General features: G+C 43.4%; 1 protein-coding gene across 3 annotated transcripts in view; it reads left to right on the top strand.

Annotated features, from left to right (window-relative positions):
• The window catches only part of FKBP1B (FKBP prolyl isomerase 1B), an 80791-nt gene that overhangs the window by 26380 nt on the left and 28229 nt on the right, over positions 1 to 26182 (top strand). Inside the window, exons 5-6 of one of the 3 annotated variants that reach the window (XM_087775397.1) lie at positions 4078 to 4186; positions 9417 to 9464. Coding sequence is in view for 2 of the 3 variants with exons in the window: in XM_087775396.1 (XP_087631522.1) it covers positions 6588 to 6759; positions 9417 to 9464 (220 nt within the window). In the remaining variant the exon portion in view is untranslated. Of the gene's footprint in view, positions 1 to 4077; positions 4187 to 6047; positions 6232 to 6560; positions 6760 to 9416; positions 9465 to 26182 lie in introns of those variants that run through there. The other 2 variants (XM_009467408.2, XM_087775396.1) reach the window with 2 other exon arrangements.

The raw sequence follows: 26182 nt of genomic DNA on the forward strand, positions 1-26182 counted from the left end.
ACGATACAGACAAATATGTTGGTGAATGTGTTCTAGCACGAACCTGATAACTGAAATGAAACAGTGGTAACATTGTGCTGCTATCCACTTGCTTTTTAAAACAGATGACCTTTCAACTTTCTGTGTAGGCTGAGCTATAGTGGATGGTGATTTTAATCCATAACCCTTAAGCCAGTTGAAGTGTTAGGTAGAATTGTACTGAAGGTCCTGTGCTGTCTACATTTTTACTGAAAGACTGAAATGGTTCTGTTTTGGCATTCTGTTTTGTCTCAGATAAGGCCTTAACTTAGAAGAAAAAAAATAAAAATACTGTCCTACTTCAGTAGTCGGAAGGATTAGAAATTTTTCCACTTGAGGGTCAGTTTAGGGCTGAATACCTGTTCTCCAGGATTCAGCCACCTTGACTACATAGGTGCAAAACCCAGAATAGCTGACTCAGCCTTTCCTTTCTGTAAGAGAGCTAAAGGCCAAATGCTGGGTCAACCCTGATGAGGAGCTGAATACCAGAAAGATTAGTGTTTGTGTTTGTCCTAGAGATGAATGTAAAAAGCCTGAGATTTTTAGTGGCTGTTGTCGATCTGTTGACACTTAACCTAGAGTTAAAGCTGTCCCTGGAATATCATGCCAAAAAAAACCCCAACTCTTCACAATCTTTCTGTGCTGTCCTACTTGTAGCTGTCCTGGTATGTGTACAACCTGCCTCTCTGCCTGCTGATCTTTTATTTGTAACTTCAGATCATTTTGGTCGGGAGGTTCTAGAAACTCATTAAATAGTGTTATAATTGCACATGCAGAATGAAGGAAAACAAATACGGCCTTAATTTTCTGAATCCATTACCCAGCTCCCTTGATTCATTTATCTGGAGGATTGAGAATGCCAGTTAATTTCTTTTCCACAGTTACATTTTCCAAAATCATCAAAAGACTAATCAGAAGCTTGTAACTAATATTTGCAGTTTGTTTGGTTTTCTCCTGTTGTTTGAACTGCTTCCAATATGTCTTGCCAGTGACATTTCTTCACCAAGCAGAATAAATACCAAAACTATAGAGAAAAGAGTTTTACTGGAGAAAGCTGCAAATGTGTTGCACTGTAAATACAAAGTTTCTCAAAGTCACTGACTTCCTTCTGTAACTTCCATGGCAAGGAAATTACAGAGCTGGAATAATTAGTTTACTGCTTATAGATGTGATCCCAGTTCTGTTTTGTTCAGTTTGAAAGATAGACTTACTTCCATTTTTAATCCATTTTTTGCTATGAAAGATTGGATGGAAGAGAAAATTTAATCCTCTTGGGCTGTCTGCTTATGATATTGCTATTATTGGAAATTTTATTTTTGAGACCATACTGCATGACCCTGAATCTTGCAGTGACTGAGTTTAGGCTCTCGGCCCCAAGGTGTTACATTTATTTATAATAAAAGAGGACCTCTGCCCCTGAATTGTTTGCAATCTAAATAGACAAGGCAGAGTGATCGTTCTCATTATATAAATGAAATACTGAGGCACAGAGCAATTCAGAGCATATCTTCAGTTCAGCAAGCTGGCTTCAAAACGGTAGGCAGTGAAGCAATGTCAGCGCAGCAATCTGCATGCATGCTAATTAGCCTGGATGGATGCTGCAATTTCATATTTATCTGAGATGCTCGCTAGTTTTTACACATGCTGTTGTGCAGTGCCCGGTAGATGTATTAGCCACTTTGGAGCATTATGCATTGCAAACAGAACCAAAGTGATTTAGGGTCACGCAGTCAATTTCAGAACTGTGGTTAACCTCATTAATGCTTCTTTATTTCCTTCTCTTCTTCAATCTGTAGGAAAAATTATTACAGACTCATAAAGCAATTTAGGGGAAGAGATCTTTGGAGGCCACGTGGTCCAACTGCTTGCTTGAAACAGGGTTCATTTCAAAGTTCAATCAGGTTCCTCAAGGCTTTATTTGATAACTCATCTTCTGAAGACTTTTTCTCTCTATTTAGTCAGAATTTCCCTTGCTGTGACTTGTGTCCATTGCTTCTTGTCCTTTTGCTGGGCATCTCAGAAGAGTGTGGGACTATCCTCTCCACCATCCAGTAGGTAGTTATAGACAGGAACTGAGATCCTTCCTTAGCTTTGTCTTTTGCAGGCTGAACTAACCCACCTCTTTCATCCTCTCCACATTCTCCAGCCACTAAACACCTTGGTGGCCCTTCATTGGACCTGTATGTCAGTGTCTTGTCTTGTACTGGGGAGACAGAAGCTTGTGAGAGGGTGAGTCCATCTGAAGACATTAATCTAAACCCACATTTTTTTGCAAGTGGTGAACTGCATTAGTCTCTTCTGGAAGTGAGCTCTGTTAGTTAGGTCCTGCTCTTGTGGAATTTTTGCCTCCATTCCTGAGCATAAGCTACCAATTTCATGGCTCTAGCAGCTCATGTTGTATACCCTGATCAGCTGGAGCTCTTCCCTGTGCATACCTGAGGTGACCTCACCTAGTCCTGCAAAAGCCCTTGAAGATCAGGACAAAGACCTGCATAATGACTCCCACGTGAGTGCTGTGATAGAGAATAAGTGAATATCTGAGTTGGGAAGAGCCCAGGGAGGCAGAAGAGAATGCCAGAGAGAGGTGGCAGCTTTCAAGTCAGTTTTAGTGCTACTGAAAAATTGCAGCTGCAGTTTTGCACTCATAGCTACAGCTGCAAGAGGAAACTACGGATGCAGACATGGATGAGGAGTTCCAAGAGGAAGATGAGGATTCCGAATAATTGCTTCAGGAGGAAGCTTTATTCTGGTTTGGGGCATTTGGAACAAGTATCGGTTGGGAGGAGAAGACTGTGCTGCAGACCGGTGGTAACCAGCAGTGGTGAGAAGAGAGGCAGCCCTCCTACAACAGGCATGTTGAGATTTTTGATATGTTTTGATCCGTTCATCAAGTGGCTGTCGCTGCAAGTACGCGATCAGAATTGCCCTGGGCACCTGCTTTGAGGGAAATCACTGATTCTAGCCTGACTCTCAGGTTTTTTTTTATCAAGGCTAGGGATGCACAGGAGCATTCGCAGTGAGGAGCTGTGCAGGCTGGTGTGTATTTTTGTCATTTTTTTCTGGTGTGGTGCTAGTTTTGCATGTCCTGTACACTTTTGGATTAAAATTACTTGATGGTGCACATTGGTTCAGTGAGTGGAAAGGTCAGTATTTGTAAAATATTTTTAGTTTGCTTTCATTATTTGTTCATAGAACAGTGGTTGGGTTTTGAAGTAACAGTGAGTCCTTCTCCATGGATGCTGGTGGGACAACGTGTATTGTCTGAGTTTTTCTGTGGCCTCCATGAATTTATACATTTGCAGAATTTGTGCTTTCCCTTTATGGGCAATTTAGTGCTTTGGCCTACCGGGGTGTTCTTCGTGTGCATATGGAATCTATTACACATGATTTGTAGATACTTTGTAGATTTAAAAAACAGTGAAGAATGGGACTTCACAATATAGGAACTATAAACTAAACTATGAACTAAACTAAAACACCCTAAAAATTTGAAAACTGTTTGTCTTCCTAAAAGTGGAAATGCATAAATAGTTTGTAAACAGTGCGGGCTATAGGGGTTTTAACTAAAGAAAATGAGATATTCAGCTGCTAAACTTTGAGGTTTTGGGTTTCTGCAAAACCTCATAATGACTGCGATCAACTTGTCCTGAGGAATCTTAGACGTTGGAGTCATGTGGTTCCATCACAACATTCAGGAAAGATGGTTCAGAGAACCCCCCGCTTTTCCAGGCCGCTGTTTTTGTTGCCAGGATAGAAAGACATGCTGTGGGAAGGCCTTGTGGTAAACCGCTGTTCAGGAAGGTGAGCTCTGCAGAGCCTTGAAAGCTGAGACTAATGGACTTTATCCGTGCTACAGATACGCTGGATCCCAAAGGAGGAGGAGGTGGATGTCATGCAATAGCTTTCAAAGAGCATTCTTTAAAACACTAATCTCCTGGTCTGCTTCAATAATTTGGTTTTAGCAATTTCCTTGATCGTGGACTTTCCCTCTTAGCCCCTTTGTCCTCTTTGCATCTCCAATTCTCTGCCAAACCTAAACCACTTTCCCTTGTATTTCAGAGGCTTTCCTGAGGATGTGGGACATTCCTTGTTTCAGTCTTCTCTTCCAAGATCTTCATATGCTGTGTAGTTGTTAACAACAGTGTCTTTGAGGACCTCCATGCCTCTGGTGAGTACTATAAGGTGAAAAATAACAACATTATTTGCTGTTCAATATCTGTGGTGACGTAGATTTTAAAAAATATTCACCCAACAATTTTGAGATACCCTCTACAGATCCTTTTTTCTGTCTTGGAATTTGCTCTCACCTTTCTTTCCATGTGCTTGGGAATACGAGCGTAGGGGATCTAATTAGCTCATGCCCAAAAGAAGCTATACGTCTGCCTTTAGGGACCCAGCACAGGGCAAGAGGCCATGCGATAGGACGCTTATAAATGCAGTAGATTTAGACCTAGATCACTGCTTGGTCCCTCCTGATCCCTTCTTGCGGCTTGTGCATTTTACTGCCAGTGGGGTTTGCTTTTTTGTTGTAGTTGTAAGTCTGCCCGAGGATGCTGGGATCTGTGCTTAAGGCCTGCTATTTGTGATGACATTTGGAGCAGATATTCTGTGGTCCCTTCTGAACTATATCTGTTATGTGATTGAGTCCAATCTCCCCCTGTCACAAGACGCGACTCGGGAACAGCTATTCTTCCCCCATCACGGCGAGATGTGTAGCACTCATCAAAGGAAGCATGTACTTGTAAAGGCTAAAGGGAACCCAGAAAAGTATAAATTGCTTTTATGCATCAGAGTTTTGCCTTCTGATGTTCTGACTGTCTGAGAGGACATAGACATCTACCTGGAGCCTGGATGAAAGCTGCCCTTTTTGCTAAGTCAAGGGCCCCACTAGGACACCGTGTACCTAGAATTGCACTTTGTAACTCTCCTTACATGCTCGGCATTTGCTGTGCCGTCCTTGTGGCTCTGTAATGACTGTGAGGCACATCTGGAATTAGCAATGTTCATTTCTTCTTAATGCTTCTGTGCCACTTATCCCCTGCTTGGCATTTTCCTATTTCTCAAATGCATTTTTAGTATCTTTCCACTCATCAGAAATCAAATGACATTCTGAGATTTGCACTGAAAAAAAAATCCCTTTTCAGAATTTGTACTGTTACAGACCTGTTCTGATGAACTGAAGGAGGTGCCTGCTTATTCTGCCTATGCTATATGCAGATGCAGAATGAACTGGGCTGGGTGGCAGGCTAAAGGAATCCCTGTCCAGCCCTCATTACCGCTTCTGAACTCGTGTGAACTCCTGCTTTTTCCTCACTCGCTCACTTTTTGGGGCGCTTCATCCAGCCAGCCCCAGTAATTTCGGAGTGTCCGCCTCACAATAAAATATATATACAATAAAGCACGCGGGTGAACAGACAGTCTGATCAGAGTGGTTTGAAAAGCAGCGTGGAGGTGGCCGGTATAGTTCAGAGCGCAGATGCAAGGGCCACATTATCACAGTTACAAAACAGCACACTAATTCCCCCGTTCGGTCATCCCAGCAACTGCCCCGTGTAGATGGAGATCTTTTTCCCTGAACGGAATCCAGTTTGTAACAGATGAAAATCCTGAAAAAGCAGTGTCAGAGAAGTGCAGGTTGGAATTAGATGGATACAGACAGCTCTTTCAGTTGGAAAACTGATGATGTTGAGGTTCCATTTTCATTTTTTAACCCAGAACACATAGAACTGTAAACAGAACTATTCCTTTAGAGTCAGTGGAAACTGCCAGACTCATGTACACAGCAAGTTTTATGAGGAAATAATATTTTTCATCTATTTTGGGCACACTCATCGGAAGTAGTTGTAGCTCTTGCACAGGCTTCTGAATTTGTAATCTCACATCACGGGAGCCCCTAAGCAATACATACATAGATTTGCTTATTAAAAACAGAGATTAGGAGAGGAAGTTCTAAGCTGTGTTGCGCAGTGAAATCGGGGTACCTCGAAGTGGCCTGGTGGCGACCTTCCCTGCGGCTCAGCGGCAGCGAGGGGTGTCCGTGCACCCCAGCCTGCACAGACGACGGGCCGCTGCGGATGCTTTCCTCCATGGCCGTTTCTAACCGGGACGATGCTGCCCCTCGCACCCCCGTTCAGACCCGTCCTGGTCGCCGGATGGTTTATAGGAGCGCGCCCCACCGACATCCCCAAGCCCTCCCGCCGCTCAGGCGCCGCGGTAGGCACGGTCGGACGCGGGCCGGCGGGGGAAACGGTGGCAGGACCCCCGGGGAAGCGGCCTGCCGGGCTCCCCGCTCCGCCGGGCACCACGGCGCGGGCAGCCGGCGGGGGCCCCGCTCAACCCAGCCCTGCCCGGGGGAGGGCAGCAGCGGCGGCGGCGCCCCCCGCACGGCCGGGGGCGGGATGCGGGCGGGCGGGCGGACCCACCGCCGCCGCCGGGCGCCCCTCAGCCGCGGCGGCCCCCGTGCGGGGGCGGGCGGCCCCTTCCCCTCCCCTCCCCGCCCCTGCCCCGCATTGGCTGCGGGCGGCTGACGGGCAGCTGGGGAGGCCCCTGTCAGCCGGCCGCGGAGGGGCATGCCCGCACTGGGGGTCCGGCCGTGCCGCGGAGCGGGGCCGAGCCGAGCCGAGCCGAGCCGAGCCGTGCCGTGCCGTGCCGTGCCGTGCCGTGCCGTGCCGTGCCGTGCCGTGCCGAGCCGCGCCAGCGCCGCCATGGGGGTGGAGATCGAGACTATCTCTCCGGGAGACGGTACGGGACCGTGGCGGGAGCAGCCCTGCGGCGCCCGGGTCCCACCGGCGGGGATCCGTCCCGCCGAGGCCGGGGGGAGCCGCCGTCCCCGCCGCCGGGCGGAGGAGGGAGCGCGGGGCACCGACGCGGCGAGGCGGCGGGGCGCAGGGGGGGAGGCGCGGCCGCCTCCGCACCCCCGCGGGCGCGCACCCCGGGTGCGGGAGAGGGAGCGGGGGAGCGGGGCGAGGCGAGGCGGCCGCCCCGGGTCCCGGCGGGGGAAGCCGGCGGCTCCCCGGGCGGCAGCGGCGGCGGCAGCAGGGGCGGCGAGGGGGCTGGGGATCTTCCTCTGGCATCTGCTGACAGCTGCACGGACCGGGGGCGGGGGGCAGCGGCGGGGCTCGGCGGGGAGCGCGCCCGGCCGCAAACTTTCCCCGGTTCCTCGCCCAGCCTCGCCTGGGGCCACCGGGCGCTTGTGCCGGCATCCCTCCCGGCGCGGCAGCCCGCCCGCCGCCGCCCGGCCGAACGTGCGGTGCCCGGGCGGCGGTAAGCTCTGCTTGGCGCAGGCTCTGCCTTCCGGAGCCCCTCCGCGTTGTTCTGCTCTGCTGCGGCGTTATAATACCAGTTCGTGAGGTTTTGGGGGTTGTTTTTTTAAGAGGACGTCATTTCCAACATACAGCCGTATGTATCTATATAATAGGCCAGATTCATCCTTGGCTGGTGCACAACCGTAAATAATTTGTTCGAGTCGATCTCGGCTTAACTTTCTTGGCCCAGTGTCTTCTCTTTCTTTGTGTATGCTTTTAAATTGGCTTCTCCCTCAGCGCCGTTTAGCTCTGAGGATCAAATTCTTCTCTTGGTTGCACAGATGTAAAAGCAGAATACTTACGTGGGTATAAGTAACATTGCTGGGTTGACAGTAGAAAGGAGGGTGGAACTTAACCTCATAATAGTGCTTTCTAGCTATTAAATATATCAAGGCTGTCTTTGTAAGCAATATGATATTCCAAATGAGGTTATGTGGATTATTTCTCTTGGTTGCAAGTCTTAATCAAAATCAGCTGACTTTAAACACTGCTTTAAAACCACAGCTAGTCAGTGGTCTTGAGAATCTCTGCTGTTAATTCAGCTTTGATGTAGCTTCATTGACTTTGCTGTTGTTACACTCACACAGCAGAATATGTGTCAGTAAGGTTTGATATTCCTTTTCTCAGATCTCTATATAATAGTGCATCATTTGAATAGTACCTTTATTACCAAGGGTAGGATTCATCTCCCATAACTTTTCTCAGGTTAGGTGGCTAGTCTAAAACAGTCTTCTAGGTATTTTCTGTAGTCATCTCCTGAGAATGATTTGTCTTGCCTCTCTCTGGATAGGCTGGGTTTCTTTCAGAGCACTGCGAATTCTCCGCTGTCAATAGGGGAAGCCCAGGAGACTGGCATACAATAATTGCCTGTGTTTTAGATGGTTAAAGTTAAATGAGATGAAGCCCGCTTTAAGGTTGCAGTGGTGCCCTGACTGGGTACCTATTGTACCGCGCTTTGTGCAACCCGCAGCTAGAGATACTCCTGCCGGCCAAGCTGATGAACAAGGCTGCTCAGATGACACTTGGAAGCACCATCTTCTCAGTTTCATGTTGTAAATCTTGGTTCATCGTATTAGCCTGCCCTCCTGCCATTTACTGCTCGTGGTGGTTTTGGCATATAAGCCCTAAGTACATAGCTTATGTGTTACTCAGCATTTTATACCCTGCAATCCACCTTGTAATGCATAACTTGTTATCATGTTAATTCAGACTAAAGAGGCCAGAAAGCCAACTAAGAGATGAGCCTCAGTTTCTATCTGAATACCCAGTTTCTAGCTTTCTGGCAAGGATGTTCCTTAGTAATTGGTCTCATTTATAGATTTAAGTTCTTCTGAGCCTGGGCCCTCCTCTGGCCAACATTACTTGAGAAATCGAGGTTAGCTGCTTTAATATGCCATTGGCACCTAATTGAGCCTGGAAAATCTCCCCCTAGGTTTTAGTGCCTTTGGCAGTACCTAGAACGGGTAAAATGGAAATGATAATTTTGTTTTCCAGTGGCAAGAAAATAATTTAAACCTTCTTTTCCTTTCAGTATTAAAATTTTAGGAGGAGCTACCAGGCTCTTAGAAGAACTCGGTGTATCACTGCTTTACTGTCACTGAATGGTACAAAATTACACTGCCTTTGTATGTGAATTTTTTTTTTAAAACCCTTCCCAGCTAATTAAAGATGCCCTTGTTAGAGCTGTCTTGAGTGAAAGGCATTAGAAATGTGAATACAAATGGAATTTTTTCACAATGTTAAACTAAGACTTTATTTGAAAAGTTACAACAAAAACATTCTGAGAATTTTAAGGTTATAATGTGTGAAGTTTTGACAGTCCTTTTGCACTTACAGAATGCAAATGCATATACGGTTCCTACATATATAGGGAAAATTATGTAAGGCAAATATTATTTGGTCTAACAACTAAATAGGAGCCAAGCTGGGACCTTCTGCCCTAAACCATACCCATTCCTGTCTTGCATATTAGTGATTTGATAACACACAGTCAGTACAAATCTCAGTCTGGCATTTTCCTCTCAGAAGATAAACTTGCCTAGCCATACAGATTAATCAGAAAAATAAAAGAATAATCTTTTATAATTTTAACAGGACGGACATTTCCAAAGAAGGGTCAGACGTGTGTGGTGCACTACACAGGTAAGGCATGTTCTGAATATTCACTTGATACCAACTGCCTTGCGTTAAAGAGTGACTTGCCATTTCACGTGTGGTGGTTGTATTTTTTTTACTTTGTTCTGTCACTCATAGTCCATTTGATTATGTTCTGATGGGTTTCCAAAATATTTCGTTTCTAGCTGAGCAGTTCAGGCTACAGTATGTAGATGTGCACGCTAGCAGATTTGCCAAGTGTAGCGTTCAGTGGTGAGAGGTTAACAGATGAAGCTGTGGATTCTTTAAGCCATTATACTAGCTAATGAAATCAAGCACGAAACAGTGAAGATGCCAGGTTCATATTTTTCCGGCCTCTGATCTTGATACAGACAATTAATGATTGTATATATCTTAAAAGCATGTGTCTATGTATTGGCAGTAAAATTCATTCCAGATTGAAGAAATCAATACAAGGTCTATTTAACACCTGCTTTATGGACTCATGTGAATCTTAAGTGGTGAGTTGGTTAATGGAGCTGTTTATGCTGCACCTTTGCGCAGAGGGAAAATGTCCTTTAAATCAGTTTGTAACGTTATGTTTTTTATATAGTTATGTAAATTGTCAAAAGAATGCAAAGACCTCTGCAGTCCGAGTCCCCAGCTGGGACGTTCACATCAAGAGCTGCCATTTTATGTGGTCTTTTCCTTAAGAAAGCAAAATGTAGGTGATGTGGGGATTGACAGCTACTGATCTGGGCCTGGATCTGCGAGGTAATGTTTTCCTCCAGCGTTCAGTAACTGTTGCTTTCTTTCAGTTTTATACTTGCTTCTGTAGCTTACAGCTGGAGCAAGGTGGGACCATTTTCCAGTAGATATAACTAATGAAGTAAACCTTTTTGTATTTTCAAGAAGCTTTTTGCTGTAGTTTCAATAATACTTCTCCTCCGAAGGTTATATGGGAGTTAGTGCACTGGCTTGGAATATAGGATGTCTAGGTTTAAGCTCCAATACATTTGTATATTCAGAGTGGTTCGATCTGATGAGGATTTCTAGTATGAATGAGAAGAAGTTAAACACATGCGTTTCCTGTGCCAGTCTCAGCCTTACAGACGTTCCTCTGTAACTTAGATCTGAAAATAGATGTTTTGAAACTATTTTTGTGAAGATGTTGAAAGATATGTTTCTGTTCCGGCCCAAACTTCAAAAGTTTTTTATGAAATAAAATTGTCACCTCCCACCCCCAGTTAGTTCTAGATAAATTTAAATGTCAGAACTGAAATAGGCAAAAAACTTTGAGGCCTGTGGCTCCCACAAAGTACAGTTCCGCTGGATAACTTCAGAGAGAGTGTGAATGCTGAATGTGGAAAGATAGCAAGATGCTGCATACTCTTATTGATATTAGATAACGTTTTAGATGAGGCTATCATAAGCTGCCTTTTGACATAAAAGACTTTATGAAAACTCATTAAATCAATCTCCAGTGTAAACTCTGCTTCCTCCATATATCTTGCTGTTGGTGCTATGCAACCTCTTTTACTCCCAGATTAGAACAGGCATCAGAAAAAGCTCATCGCCTCAGTTCCAGTGCTGTTGCAATGTTTAAGCAGTCTTTGGTGGTAATATTTTTAAAGGGAGCCCATGGTTAGTGAATAAAGTGTTTTCTTTCAGTGGTCTGTAGTCATGTGGGAAAGATGAAATATGAATGTCAAGTTTTAATTTAAAACTATTTTATCTGAATACAATATAACTTCTTTTTATACTGATGTGATTCTGGATATGCCTGGGATTCATCTTGAAATGATTTCTGTCTTATTTATATGATCTTATTAGACCTCACTGAACTTAACGCTTATCCTCACCAGACTCCTGAGAGTCCTGCTTTGGGAAGTGGGTAGCTAAGTTACAGAGATGTCCACAGAGATGTCCAGAACATCTGTCTTGTCACCTAAAATGGGAGTTAGGAAAAATTAAGACACCTAGGTGCAAGGAAATGATCCAGAAATTCTGCTTTCCAGAGCTGTTTAATATTGGGAGCATGTAAAGCTCACAAGTTGTGTCCATGTTCAGCCTCCGTGTCACACCAGAGCTAGGCACAAATACCTAGACGGACGCATTGCAGTCTGGGAAGTGAGGGAACCATGCGCTGACTGGGCTCCGCCGAGATCTAGAGATGATTTGGATCCCGAGAGGAGCCTGACCTCAGTGGAGTGCTCTGAGCACAGCCCTGAATCCAGCATCGAGCACAGGAGTGACAGCCACTTTCAGTCAAAAACACGGCCTGTGGGAGCCCACTTTATGTGTAATAACTGAACAGTTTGTTTCGGACATGGCAAACTTATGCTCAGGTGCCTTTTCCAACAGAAGAAGGTCATGGCTCTATTTGCCACATCCTTAACTGCAACCATTACATTCTTGAGGAAGAGAAAGCTGAAATTTCCTGCTCACTCCAGTTTAACTTGGGACACGCTTGCATTCTTGAAGAATGCAAGAGCCATGGGCAAGAAAAAGCAGCAGGCAAGAGGGTGAGTACTTGGTTCAGGCACTCATGCAGAGTATTGAAGGAGTTGTATTCCAGTCCCTGTCTTCAGGGATTAATTTTGTACCTTTTTTTCTTTCTAATCCAATGATTTTCCCATACAGTGGTGCCTAGTCTTGACAGCTTGGTAGGCCATGTGACTTCTTGCAGTGGCTGCTCTCATACCAATGCACACACTATGTGGTGATACAGCTCCTTAGCACAAACATGGTTGGTTCCATGATTCCCTGAAGGGCTAGGTTTTTTGTGCATGCATAGAAAAACATTGCCTGTCCACTAATTATTGATATCTCAAGAGTTTCCAGCAAGGAGGAGGAGGAGACTAGAAGGGGCTTGCTTCTGCCAGAGCAAGTTACGAATTTTTAAGGAGACTCAAAAGAGGAGTGGGCTGTGGGCTCTATTTTGTCTTACTTCCCCATCTTATAGATGTGCATTTACCATGTGATGGGGAGTGACGGCAGAGAGCACGGGCAGGAGGGGACTGCTGGCGCTACAGGAGTAAAAGGCCTGTAGCTTGCTTCTGAAGCATCTTTGGGAAAAAGGTTTTTAGGAGCAAGCTGTCTGCATGAGTTGTTCTGTCAGTCCATGCAGAAAAAGTCCAGGGAGGGTGCCCTAGATATTTGGCAGAACTTGAGCGTCCTGTCTGCTCGTCCTCCAGGATCTTATGATTCATGCATCGCCAAGGTAGGGATTCAGCAGGGGAGTTTCTAGTCTGACGACCCTACATGTTCCAGAGAAGTGGGAAGTGAGAACTGGAATCTCCTCAAGATGAAGAACTGTGATTGAATTTTACACTTCTGCTGTCAGCACTCCAGCTATTAGGCTGTTATATGTGGCAGCTTTGCCTCTTTCTCTCCTTGTTCAACTAGATGCATAATCTCAGGAGCAGACTTTGTGGTCTGATTCCCAAATGCACTGTGATGCCTTAATGGACAGACCTAAGTTCCAGTGGCAGCAGGAGTTAAGGTGCAACCTCATTAGGGAACAGTTTAGAAGGAACCTCTTAGTTCAAGCAAATATTTTTCTTTTTTTTCTTTTTCCTAAGGAGTAGTTCTTGGCTGCTTTACAACTAGAGCAGGATTTTTGGATTACCCTTCGGACGTACCTAATTGCCCTTTCTGACTACATAAGATGCATTAGTGCCTAACTTTGGTACTGTAAATCACCTGCTAATTTTTCAGCTTTGCACAGCCTGAGTTAAGTACACAAATAGATGCTCCAGATCATTGCAGAAGATTATATAGGAGGACTGTGGTTGTACATGAAACTGATCTTAGCATGTGATGGAAGAATGTGGTCAGATTCCTGTATGTTTTATCTTTGTTAAGAAATATGACAAATATAATAATTTCTTCTTATCATCCGGCATCTATGTTGTGTCTCAAAAGTGACCTGACACAATATTAAAGTAATGGGATTAATCGATAAGGTAGCGCATTGGCACCGAAATGCATTTCCAGCAGCAATGGTTTATGTCATGTTTTTTGTCAGAGATTTCATTGAGCGAGTTTCTGAAAGCCTTTGGCAATCTGCTTACTCCTTCTGTTTTCCATCTGCAAAATGATAGTTGTACTTTGTCTGCCTCGTGTGGATAGATTGCAAGCAATTTGGGATATGAACTGCCTCCTTCTTCATGCCTAATGTAATGGCGTCCTAATCTTGCTTGGGTCTTCAGGTTACACTGTAGTACTGATAATAATACAAGTAAACAAATTACAGTGTCATTAGTCCTGGAGCATAGCCACAGAATGGAGGCATTTTCTGCAGTTTCGTTTCCTGTGATTTCAATCTGTTGACTCTGGCAACGGGAGTTAGCGGTGCAGAATTTTCAAAGATTTATGCAGGTGATACAAAACATGACTTTCCGTTAGAAATGGCCCTAAGCGAAACCTCTGCTGAGGCTGTGAATGCTCTGTCTAAAGACTGTGGGGCAAAACCTGCACTCCGGGAAGCTGAGTCCCATTCCTGGCCCTCCTGCTGGATGATGGTCTGCCCTCAAACAAGCTTTGTGTATACTGGTCCCAAATCTGCTCTTAATAGTGAGAGGGAAGCTTTTTTTCAAGTTATTCGGAGATGACATTCTCTTGTGTTGTCCCATGTAGCTTGTGGCGGAGCTGAATTCTTAACCTCTTCATCTTTCTCCTTGGCCACCTGTAAATCTGGGATAATAATACAATTACCCTTCTTAAGGAACTGATGATGTTTAGTATTTGTAGTGTGCTGGAACAAACTTGTTTGAATGAGACTATAAAGGCACATTAAATGATTAATTACTTATTAAATTGGACTTCTATCAGAGAAGATTTTCCATAGACTTTTTAGGCTAGGGCAATGGCCACATAATTGCACAAAATACATTTTAAATAGAATAGAATAGAATAGAATAGAATAGAATAGAATAGAATAGAATAGAATAGAATAGAATAGAATAGAATAGAATAGAATATTTCAGTTGGAAGGGACCTGCAATGATCATCTAGTCCAATTCAGGGCTGACCAAAAGTTAAAGCACGTTATTAAGGGCATTGTCCAAATGCCTCTTGAACACTGACAGGCTTGGGGCATCGACCACCTCTCTAGGAAGCCTGTTCCAGTGTTTGACCACCCTCTTGGTAAAGAAATGCATCCTAATGTCCAGTCTAAACCTCCCCCGGCGCAGCTTTGAGCTGTTCCCACGTGTCGTGTCACTGGGTACCAGGGAGAAGAGACCAGCACCTCCCTCTCCACTTCAATATTTCAATACTGAGGAACTGATTTTAAATTTTTTTTTAAATGCTTAAAGTGAAATTCCCTATTGAAATAAATGAATACTACTCCATTTGTTTCAGCTGAGCTGGACAAATTCATTCCGTTTTAGGAAGCAGACCTTTATTTAAAGGAGAATGAATGATTAATTGTTCTTTTCCTAGTGATCTGAGGACAAACTCATGTCACCTTCTTTTTCCATATAGTACCAAAATTACTCTATATTGCTTCTTTAGCTTTGGCAGTGGTGTAGTGTTGAGAGTTATGATTGTGTCTGTGAAGTTGAAAGCCTTTTTTTTAACCTTTTTTTAATAACAAAAGCATACTGCGTAGATGCAGATTAACAGTAATTTATAGAATATGCTTGATTTATCATGATTAAAAAAAGCATTTTCCATTTAACACAATACAAATATAATGCAATTCCCTTGAAATAACTCTTGCGAAAAAGAGAACAGATCTGCCTGTTTTTCTTGGATCAAAATCAACCCAGTCTTAAGTGCATGTAGTAATAGCCAGAGATTCACCTATACTGACATACTCTCAAAAAGACGAACGTAAATTCAGAATAACTTTGCAGAGTGTCATATATTTGTCTATGAGCCTCAGTATCTGCATGACTGGATATACATGAGCTTCATGTGAAAGCACTTTGTGCCAGGTGAGGGCGGGAATATATTATTTCTCTGGTCCCGCTTTCAGAAACATCTATACCACTTCAGTGGGAGCTGTGCATGTGTATCTGAGGGGAAAATTGAACTAAGTAAGGAATTCAATCAAAATTCTTTGTCTCCAGGAAGCTGTCTAGCTGGGTTTGGAAGAGGATGATGAACACTGCAATTAGAGTTATCATTAATAAGAATTGTATTGTAACAGACATTATAATTGAGCCTTGAATTATAGCCAGCTAAATCTTGCTTACCTAGAAAGAACTTAATTGTTTTATTGAGCATGTTCCCGAGATATATTATACCAGGAGAGTGTGATGTCTGTCCATCTTTTGGGGCCTGCCAATTTTCTGTATTTTTTTACTTAAAGTAATCTCTTCAAATTGCTCTGGTTCGAAAGGACGAAAGCCTTTTACTTCTGCAGAGATCTTGGTGGCAGCTAAGCACTTACAAGCACCCTTTTTCTTTGGTGAATCATAACTGCAAAAAGTAGCTTGAGTTCTCAGTGAAGAATGTGGTCTTTCGCTGACCCTCAGAAACAATTTGCAAGTCTTAAAACTCTCTCAATAAAAGGAGTAAAATTCTCATCTTTGCTTATTTAATGTAGATTGGTTACCTCTGGAAATATTTTAGTGGCAACTTCAGCCGGATAGTGATCAGAGTCCAGAAGCAAAAGTTCAAGGAGAAGAGTTTTCTCCTATGCATTTTGCTGCCAGCTTATTGACCGATTTCAGGTATATTACTTGCACTTTCATTTTTTAAATTTGACAGAAAACGGGGCTGTGCCTCTCAAAATTGTAATGAAATTAATCTTTGCAAGTACCGTGAGACTCGCTGTAAGAAGAGGCTACTGATGTGAAAAAATGATTTGATGAATAAAAGAAGTTCAGATTTGTAAGAAAAAATGTAGCAGTTTCAGCAGCTGAATTAGTGTTTAAATTGAACATACCGGATTGTTGCCTGATGGAAAAGGATCAGCGTAATAAACTGTAGCCTCAAGTTTCCCTGTTGCTCCTCCTTTGCACTGAATGCTGTGTTGTACTGTGTCCATCGGTGTCACTGAAATTACTTGTGGTATTAGATGCTATTTAATGTGGGTAAGTGAAACAGAAAAGGAGCTTGAAATTATCCAACAGCATTCTTATTGGCAACTGCAGCTGAGAAGCGATGGTTTGACTAAGAATTGGAATCGTCTCCCCGTAAAGGTGGTCCCCATGGCATTGAGGAGTCATTTGGACAGCTGCTAGTATGCTTTGTGCAAAGAAAGGGAAGACTTCAGGATTGCCTGTAAACAGTGTCTTATATTCATTTAGGAAAAAGGCGGGATGAGTTTCTTTCTTGCAGAGTAAAGATTATAAAGAGATTTCTTCCAGATAACATACATGGGAATTTTCTCCCCTGACAGAGAGTTCTCTGTCAGCATGAAACATGCTGAATGATTTGGTGACTGCTAGCTTTGATTTCTGAGCACCTACTAACCTCTACAGGATTTCCTTTCACGGAGGGATTGTCGCATCATGCTCCCTTCCTATTGTGCATAGAAATGAAACTGCCAGCAAATAATTAAACCTCCTACTCCTACCTCACAAAAGCCTTGAAGAAGTCGATTTCAAGATATTAAAAAAAGTTCACAAAGCAGATTATGTATGGTACCAGAGAACTAATAGCATCTGTTCACTGAGTTTTTAAAGCTCAGAACTGATCCAAAACAGTGCCATCTTTTAGAAAATGAGATCGCTGTTTTCAAACAAAATATTTTTGCTGGATCCTCTTTGCACTTATTTTCAATGATCCCAGTGTGCCACTCTGCCTACTTACAGCTCATACATATACTTAAGGACTAGGACCAGAAAGGTTTGCATCAATTCTTGATCATTAGAATTCCAGGTCCTCACAAGAATGACATCATTTTCTAATAATTTATGCCCCCAAAAGTCAAAGAATTGCTGAAATAACTATGCAGTGAATAGTATTTGTTAGTGCAAAATGTACAAATGGTTACTACATCAGCTAAATGAGAAACTCTATCAGCTGGCACTAGTGATAGCCTTGTCTCCCTTTATTGACAAAATAGAACTGACATCACCATATTTACCTAATTAAGAAGTCTAAATTGAGAGTTTAGTTACCTTAGGCTACCTAAATAGTTAGCCTTTGGATACGCTTCTCTCTCTATTGATTAGATAAAAAGCTTAATACGGTTCCTAAGTCAGGCAACTCAGCTAGGCAGGGCTTGTGGAAGGGGTAATATTTTCTTAATGAGGCAAAATGCGGTGTCATCTCTCTGCAGTGGATACGTGGCAGCCACATTTCAGGTGTATTACCTGAGCAGTTGCTGTGTGGCCGGAGACCTCTGCAGGCCTGTGACCTTCAGAGCTCGGTGGGTTGGTCCTAGTGCTGCAGTGATGTGCGTGGGAGATCCCCAGGGAGGACCATTGCCAAGGAGCTCGTACGGTGCCCGTCTTGGCACTGGTAAGCAATTGAACGGGCGGCCTCGGAGGAAACGCATACTGCCTCGGGAAGCAGCGATTCAGCGTTGGCATGCGTTCTGCTGAGTCTTGCTGAACCAGTGCCAGGGGGCTGCTAGGGGGCTTTATATTGAAAGCGACGTCTCTCAATTGAGATATATTATTTAGCTTTAGTTACTCAAGGGCATTGTAAATCTTACTTAATTTTTTTTCACAAGACTGCTGGCTGTAGAAGTTTGTACTCCCTTGCACATCACTCAGTGCGAGGGATCTTAAGTGTGGTAGCCATGGTGTTATCAGGCAGAGCCAGTGGATCTTTGTCGCTGAGGCAGCAGCAGATCCATGCAGTCCGGCAGTGTGGTCCTTTATCCCCCATCCAACATCCTGGGTCTTCTAAAACTCAGTGTTACAGCAGTGGTTGTGAGGCACATTTGATTTGTAGCTCTCCCTCTTGTCTCTCCTTATGATATCCCAAGTCTGGTTTTCCCTTCCAGATCTTTTCCATTTAATCCTGCATAGTTATTGCTTCTTAGTTGTCTCTTGCTCTGAATCACTTCCCTTTGCACATTTAATGATGCGACTACCTTGATTTAGCAAGATTGTCTTCTTTTATTCTGTTGTCAGTGAGAAATTGAAGACATTTGGGTTGGTAAGGGTGGTTTCCTCCTGGACAGAGGAAAAGACCTAACACTTTATTAGTTCACTTTCTAATCTATGATTGCTACAAACAATACACTCCCTGATGCATTGGTTCTGTCTAGTTTTAGATGACCAAAGTGATGATGCTATTTTGCTACTTCCAAACCCATTGAAGTTGTAGCTGTTGCAACATTAAAAGTAGCAGCTTTCTGTTGAAATTCTGTACCCTGAGTTAGAAAAAAAACCCAAAACCAAACCACAAAACAAACGAGTGGTTGGTTGGAAATCACACTATAATACTATATGGGGATTGTAGTTATGGGAACTTATATTTTCATTCTCTTCTGTGGATAAATTTCTGTTCATGCTATAAGCAGGGATTTCCAGGAAGAGAGGAGGGCCTCGGACTTTGGGAAGTGAAATCTAGCCATACCTAGAGCACATAAAAGAAAATAGAAGATGAGTCACACAGTGGACAAGTTCCTGAGGCATTGCCATGAAGTGTTGCTGTTTCCAGACTGGAATGTACGATTTTCAGCCTGAAGAGTTGAAGTACATTTTTGTTATTGTGAAAGCTGTAATTTTGGTGGAGAAGCCTGTCCCACAAATTTTGTTTTGAAGGTTGAGGATCTGAGACTGAAATTCGTAGGCTAGTTGCCAACTCTGTATCATAGAATCAGAGAATGGTTTGGGTTGGAAGGGACCTTTAAAGATCATCTAGTCCACCCCCCTGCCATGGACAGGACATCCTTCACTAGATCAGGTTGCTCAAAGCTCCGTCCAGCCTGGCCTTGAACACTTCCAGGGATGGGGCATCCACAGCTTCTCTGGGCAACCTATTCCAGTGTCTCACCACCCTCATCATAAAAAATTCCTTCCTTATATCTAATCTAAACCTACCCTCTTTCAGTTTAAAACCATTGCCCCTTGTCTTGTCACTACAGGCCTTGGTAAAAAGTCTCTTTCCATCTTTCTTATAAGCCTCCTTTAAGTATTGAAACTCTGCAATAAGGTCTCCTCAGAGCCTCCTGCAGGCTGAACAACCCCAACTCTCTCAGCCTTTCTCCATAGGCGAGGTGTTCCATCCCTCTGATGATTTCTGTGGCCCTCCTCTGGACCCGCTCCAGCAGGTCCATGTCTTTCCTGTACTGGGGACCCCAGAGCTGGATGCAGTACTCCATTCAGGTGGGGATTTCACCAGAGCAGAGGAGAGGGGGAGAATCACCTCTCTCAGCCTGCTGGCCACGCTTATGTTGATGCAGCCCAGAGTACAGTTGGCTTTCTGGGCTGTAAGCACACATTGTTGGCTCATGTCCAATTCTTCATTCACCAGTATCCTCAAGTCCTTCTCCATAGGGCTGCTCTCAATCCATTATTCCCCAGTCTATTGATAGTGGGGATTGCCCTGGCCCAGGTGCAGGACCTTGCACTTGGTCTTGTTGAACTTCATGGGGTTCGTATGGGCCTGCTCCTCAGGCCTGTCAAGGTCCCTCCAGATGGCATCCCTTCCCTCAAGTGAATCGACTGCACCACTCAGCGTGGTGTCATCCTCAAACTTGCTGAGGGTGCACTCAATCCCACTGTCTATGTCCTTAATAAAGATATTGAACAGTACCGGTCCCAATATGGACCCCTGAGGGACACCACTTGTCACTGATCTCCATTTGGACATCAAGCCATTGACTGCACCTCTTTGGATGTGGCTGTCTGGATTCAGCCAATTCCTTATCCATCACATAGTCCATCCATCAAATCCATACCTCTCCAATTTAGCGACAAGGATGTTGTGTGGGACCGTGTCAAAGGCGTTACGTAAGTCAAGGCAGATGACATCAGTTGCTCTTCCTTTATCCATTAGTGCAGCTATTCCATCGTAGAAGGCCATCAGGTTAGTCGTATTAGTCTAAGCTAAAGTATTGTATATGAACCAAAATTTGTGGCAGTATTTAAAGTTGTGAATCTGAATTGTACAGCTCAGGCTTATCTTCAGTTGTCATCTGAATTACGTAGATGGTTTCTGCCCATTTTCATTGTAAGGCAAAATTATTTTTTCTTACTAGGAAGTTATTCTGTCTGACCCTGCTGTAACCCTTTCTTGCCTTTCTTGCTTGAAAGTTACACTACATGATGGTCACCCTACTACACACGTGCAGCCGCATTAGCAGCATCCAACCATAGTTTACAGTACCTCTGTACCTGACCACTATCCACACACACTTAAATTACAGAGTAAAAGCAGAATTACATGTAATCTCTCGTTCTGAAACTGTTCTGCTTTTTCTGGAAGAAGTTGGAACGGTAATCACAAAGACTAACTTTAACCATGGGGGAGAAGTCTTCTTCAATGGTATCTGTCATTCCTGGAGAGGAACGATCTTTTCTGCAATGTCGTGCTGAAACACCTGACCTTGGCTTGGGCTTGAGATCACTCTCTGGAAGTGTCTCTCTCCACTGACGAGAGCAGGAGATGCTCCTCTGTCACACTGCCTGCGTGACTAGCTCCGCACACGCTCCGTGTCCCACAGTGGCCAGCTGGCAACACCTTTGGAAAAGCTGCGGCTGCGTCTGTCCCACCCTGCCAGGGCAGTTTCTGGAGTGCACAGCCAGCCCCATCAATAGCTTTCCTTTCATGCTCTCCTTTGAATTTTCTTCTGCTGTCATTGGCACCTTGTCATCAGTCAAAGAAATAGCAGGGGCAGGTTCACAGCTCTTCCTTAGGTCAGTCAGCAGGGCTTCTGCACAGCACAGCTGAGGCCTATCATCTAACGTGGGTTGAGCCCATTTTGTCATGTCCTACCTTTTCCTGGCTGGAACTCCAAAGCCATGACCTTTTATATGTGAATGCTGGGGACTTCCAGAGCCTGTGACTGTAAGAAGAGGTGTTGAAAGTGCATTGGATCAGGATGGAAATGCCTCATTAAAAAATGATCCTTACCTGTGCCATTAAGACTTGTTCTATGCGAAACCATTTGTATGCTCATCTCCTTTTCAACATTTGTTCAGATTCCTGGCTGGGAGTGTAGGAGTTTTAAATGCTTATGAGTCAAATGCAAATTCAGAGTTGATACAGTCATGAAGAACTGCTATCATTAATCCCCTGTGGACAACTTAAAAAGTTGAATCCAATCAAAGTGCTACACCCTTCATTAATAAATCCCTTTGGAAAGGGAAAAGCATTGTTTACTCCCCGTTAAAAGACTGGAAATTCAGAAGGGAAATGATTTGTCCAGGGAACACAGCAAGCCTCTGATAAAGCTGGGGGTAGAAATTCATGTGCTCTTAAAGTCCTTATCTATTATATTTACCACTAGGCTGTATCAACATTGTGGAAGAGCTGTTTCTTTTTTTCCAGACCTCAGAAGCATTTAACTTTTGAGAACAAACTATTTAAATGATGATGAATGGTGGAAAATCACGAAGTACTTCAGTTTTGATGAGGTTTTCTGTCTTTCTCTAACCAATCCTGATTTGATTGGTTATATAAGCATTGTAAACAGATTAAGGGCTCAATCCTTCCCTGCTGTAAAGAATAATAGGGGATTTGATTGTAACAGCTCACTTTATTTCAATAAAGTAACTAAAGCTTGCAATACATTGATTCAGTACAACTGCAGAGCCATTTCTGAAGTGCTTTCCTAAGACTTGCTATCATAGTACATTCAGAGCTCCTCTTCAGATGTCAAAGTTTCTAAAGCCTTTGGGAAAACAATATCAAACAAAGTAGGCTGGACCTGAGAGAGCTTGTAGCCATAAACACGGGTGCCCAAGGTGATGGAGAGCTGAGAAATGGTTTGCCTTGCAGAAAAGAGCAATGAAATCTTGGGCTGGGATTTTTCCAGGCACAAGTGTGGGAAGAAATGTTGACTGACTGCAAAATTCCTCCAGACTGTAATGGAGTTATACAACCTGTAATCTTTCTGTTGTTCAGTCTGTCACCATAGGACTGGCCTGTTTGTAGACTACAAAGCATTTAAATGATGACAGCTGTATTAGGCAGTAAGGGACATGGTTAGCCATTGTGTTTGTAGAGGGCAGCGAGATAAGAATAGCTCCCAGTCTTCAGTGCTTGCCACATTTACTTTAGATTTCGGTCACCTCCGTACGTTTTGTGGACAAGTAGCTGTGTTGAAAAAGCGGGGGGTACTAGGGCAATAGTTATCTTAGCTCTTCTTTTTCCCTTGAGAAACTGATGTACAATACAGGCCAAGAGGGTGTCAGCTGATAAAAGCCAGGCAAACGTGAAGTGTTCTCTGAATTTGATGTCAAGGAGCCTGCCACCCGAGAGAAACCGGACATTGTCCGGCAGCACCGTGAATGAATGAATGAATATCCCCTTCCACTGCACCCTCCTGTTACTCTCTTACTATTCCTACTCTTATGTAGGAGCACGCTTCTTCCTTTAGTTTTCCTTCAATACTTCAACAAGTTGTAATAGACTCTTAGAAAAATTTTCTAGTTTGTTTGTTTAGTCATGTGCAAGTTTTATTATAGTTTTCAGTGTTATTCGTCATGCAGCTTCTAAGCGCGTTCAAGCAGTACGTGAAATGATGGGACTTGTTTTCTGATTGCATCCTCAGAGGATGAAGCAGTGAAGAATTTTAACCCATCCAAAAGAACACGTGAGCGCAGCCCGCGTTTGAAAATGTTTCTTGTTCTGCAGCGTAACATAGGCACCATAGGCACCTCTTCATAGGCACCAAGGTGCTACGACGTGAATAGGCAGGGCTGAAACAGCGGGTGCAAGAACACTCCCAGCTGTTTCCTCCTGCCTTTGCACTGCTCCATCCTGCGCATAGAAATGTTGCAGTGGCTGCACTGTAAACTGGGCTGAAAATCTGACATGAATGAAAAACAAGTTGGGGAAGGAGGGAAGAAGTGGTTGTGAAGGACAGCAGGACATCAGGATGGAAATGCAGGGTGATGGAAAGAGCAACAGCAATGCTTGTAATCCAGTACTGCTGCAGGTCCAGAGTTTTGCAGTGGTGTGAGGAACCAAGGCACAAAGGTGGTTGTAGAGAAGAGAGGACTTGGCTGTGGGAACGAGGGGGACTATTTGTTTCTGTTTCCTTCTCCCATTTCTGACCTGTCAGACTTCCCAGTAGCGTACAGTTTGGGGACCCTCCCATAGCACACTCTCAATGTCTCTATTGCAATAATGTACTGCGACAAATTTCTCTTTTTTTGTATGCTTCGTATATTTAATGCTGCTGTGGTGGGGACTATCTAGTGGTGCCATTATTTGTTTATGTAAGTGATCTCAGAATAAATTTGTTTTACTTTTTTTTCCCCAAAAAAGAAGACAAAAAACTTCCTACTTGAATCTCTGGACTAAAGCACATTTTTGGTGCACAGTTGTTTAGTGGGTGGGTGGACAGTGATTTCTGGGCTGTGATTACGGTTCACAATGAGAGAATTTTACCTTGAGTAGATAGAGAAGGTGTCTATACATGTGGAAAGAATTATTGTTATTAATGTTTTTATTAATGCAGTGTAGCTGACTTTGTTTAAAGGAAGTATTGTTGCCCTTCTGCTGAGCGATTGCAAATTTCAAGCCTTTATAATTAGCTTCTTATCAGAAAATAAATCAATGTCACTAGCCAAGGTAACTTCTGAACATGACTTGCATAAACCTGTCACTGAGCAGGATTCTTCAGGACTGCATTTGTTCCTGATCAAGGAACGGTAACAACTTGGAGGTGACAAGCCCTATCAGGCTGAAATATTTAAAGACCCCCAACTTACCCTGAAATAGTGGCAATGCTGCACAAGGTGACCCGCGTACTTCCCCCCCCCCCCCCAAAAAAAAAAAAAAAGATTAATGGCTCTTGGATTTAAAAGCCAAGAAACTCTGTTTTGCTGAACCTTTCTTTTACTGCTTCTCATGAAACAGTGTTTGCTAATTTATAAATGCTTCTTTTGGCTGAGCCAAGTGAGGACAGACTTGATGACTGCCCCTGCATATGAGGAGGATACTTAGGACCTTTTCATAGTGAGAAGCCCCAACTCATGCGTGGTCTTCTACCCGCTGTTTGCCAGAGAGCTGGGGAGAAGACTTAGAAAAAAATTAAATCATCATACCAAATATTTTTACCCTGTGGTGTGTATTCTATACAACAGAATATTGTATTAGCCTAAATATGGGATCAGCATTTATATATTTAAGGTGGATTAGAGTGGAGTTTTACAATTTGTTTTCCTGCTCTTGGATTTACTTGAGTAAGATATCTCTAATACAGGTGTATGTGTGGGTGTGTACTCTTGAAGTATAAAGATCTTGGATCATAATGTTAAAAACTTCAGGTCAAAGTGGGTGGGTTTTTCTTAGTATTCAAGGCATTTTAAAGTGAATTCCGATTCCTTGGTTTTATTCAGTATTGGAGTTCTGAAATTTATTATGTTGTATCGTACCTTGTTCAGCCGGTCTCTCTCATCTGTGTTTTTGGTCAGTAATAGTGGCAAAATTCCAATTTAGAGACAAGAGGAGAGAAGAGAAGAGGAGAAATAGACTATTTCAGTTGGAAGGGACCTACAGCGATCATCTAGTCCAACTGCCTGACCAATTCAGGGCTGACCAAAAATTAAAAGCATATTATTAAGGGCACTGTCCAAATGCCTCTTACACACCGACAGGCAATGTTATGGGTAGCAAATGTTGTCAAGCTGGCTCTCCAGGAGTAGGTATACAGATGGCTGGACAATGTTTACAGAGGATCATAAGGTTTTCCATCATGATCTGCAAGGAATTCATGATACTTTGAGTAAGAAACTAAAAAACGTGCAAAATAAACATGCCAGTGGATATAAGATTGGCTTTTTGAGTAGAGGACTTTCCAGTGGGCCTTAAAATGAACTGGTGTTAGTCCCACTGTAAGCGACATTTTTATCAGTGGAGAAAGATATCAAGGTGATAAAAATTAACAAATAAATCCTAAATAAAGGGTCTCATCCTGTAGGTCATTGATACAGAGTAATAGGGATCACTATGTAAAATGGTCACAAGTCAATAACACATTTCAGTTTCTGTAAACCCTTTACAAAGTCCTAGGTGGAAGAAGAAAGAATGAGGCCTGTGCTTACAGATAAGAGGACTTTGTCATGCGAAGCAGTGACTCTGAAAAAGACGTGGGGAGTGGTGGTTGATTATCAAATGAACACCAGCTCCGGAGCTGTTCTTTTGCCAAAAAGCGGACTGCAATCCATGAATATATAAACAGGAGCACTGAGGGAAAGGGAGGAGGTCCAGAGGCCTCACACCACGACGGCTGTTGCAAAAATAGTGTGCTTGGTTTTGTAGTCTACAATGCAGGCAAGAGACGTGAGGGTGGTAGAAGCACTGGGAAACCTTCCTGAACACAAAATGCTTAATTTATTCAGCAGAGGTTAAGGGATGGTTTGGTACTTGCATAGGGAACAAAAAATTGATAGGACAACTGAATTGTTCTATTAGTTCACCAAGATACATTAAGATATCATAGCTGAAAAGTGAAATTTTACAAGTTCACCTTAAAATAAGGAATACATTTGAACTGGAAATACTGATTTATAAGTGAACACCAATCGATAATTGCAGTCAGTTCATCGCCCCGAGAAATCTTTAAATCAGCTCTAATTCAAACAGGAATTATTTAGTGAAAATCCTACAGCCTGCATTAAAGTAGGAAGTCAGATGAGGAGATTGCAAGGAACACTTCTGGCATATAAGTCCAT

The sequence above is a fragment of the Nipponia nippon genome, unplaced genomic scaffold, assembly GCF_047370975.1.
Source record: "Nipponia nippon isolate SJK-2023a ecotype South Korea unplaced genomic scaffold, ASM4737097v1 scaffold_4, whole genome shotgun sequence".
Classification (NCBI taxonomy): domain Eukaryota; kingdom Metazoa; phylum Chordata; class Aves; order Pelecaniformes; family Threskiornithidae; genus Nipponia; species Nipponia nippon.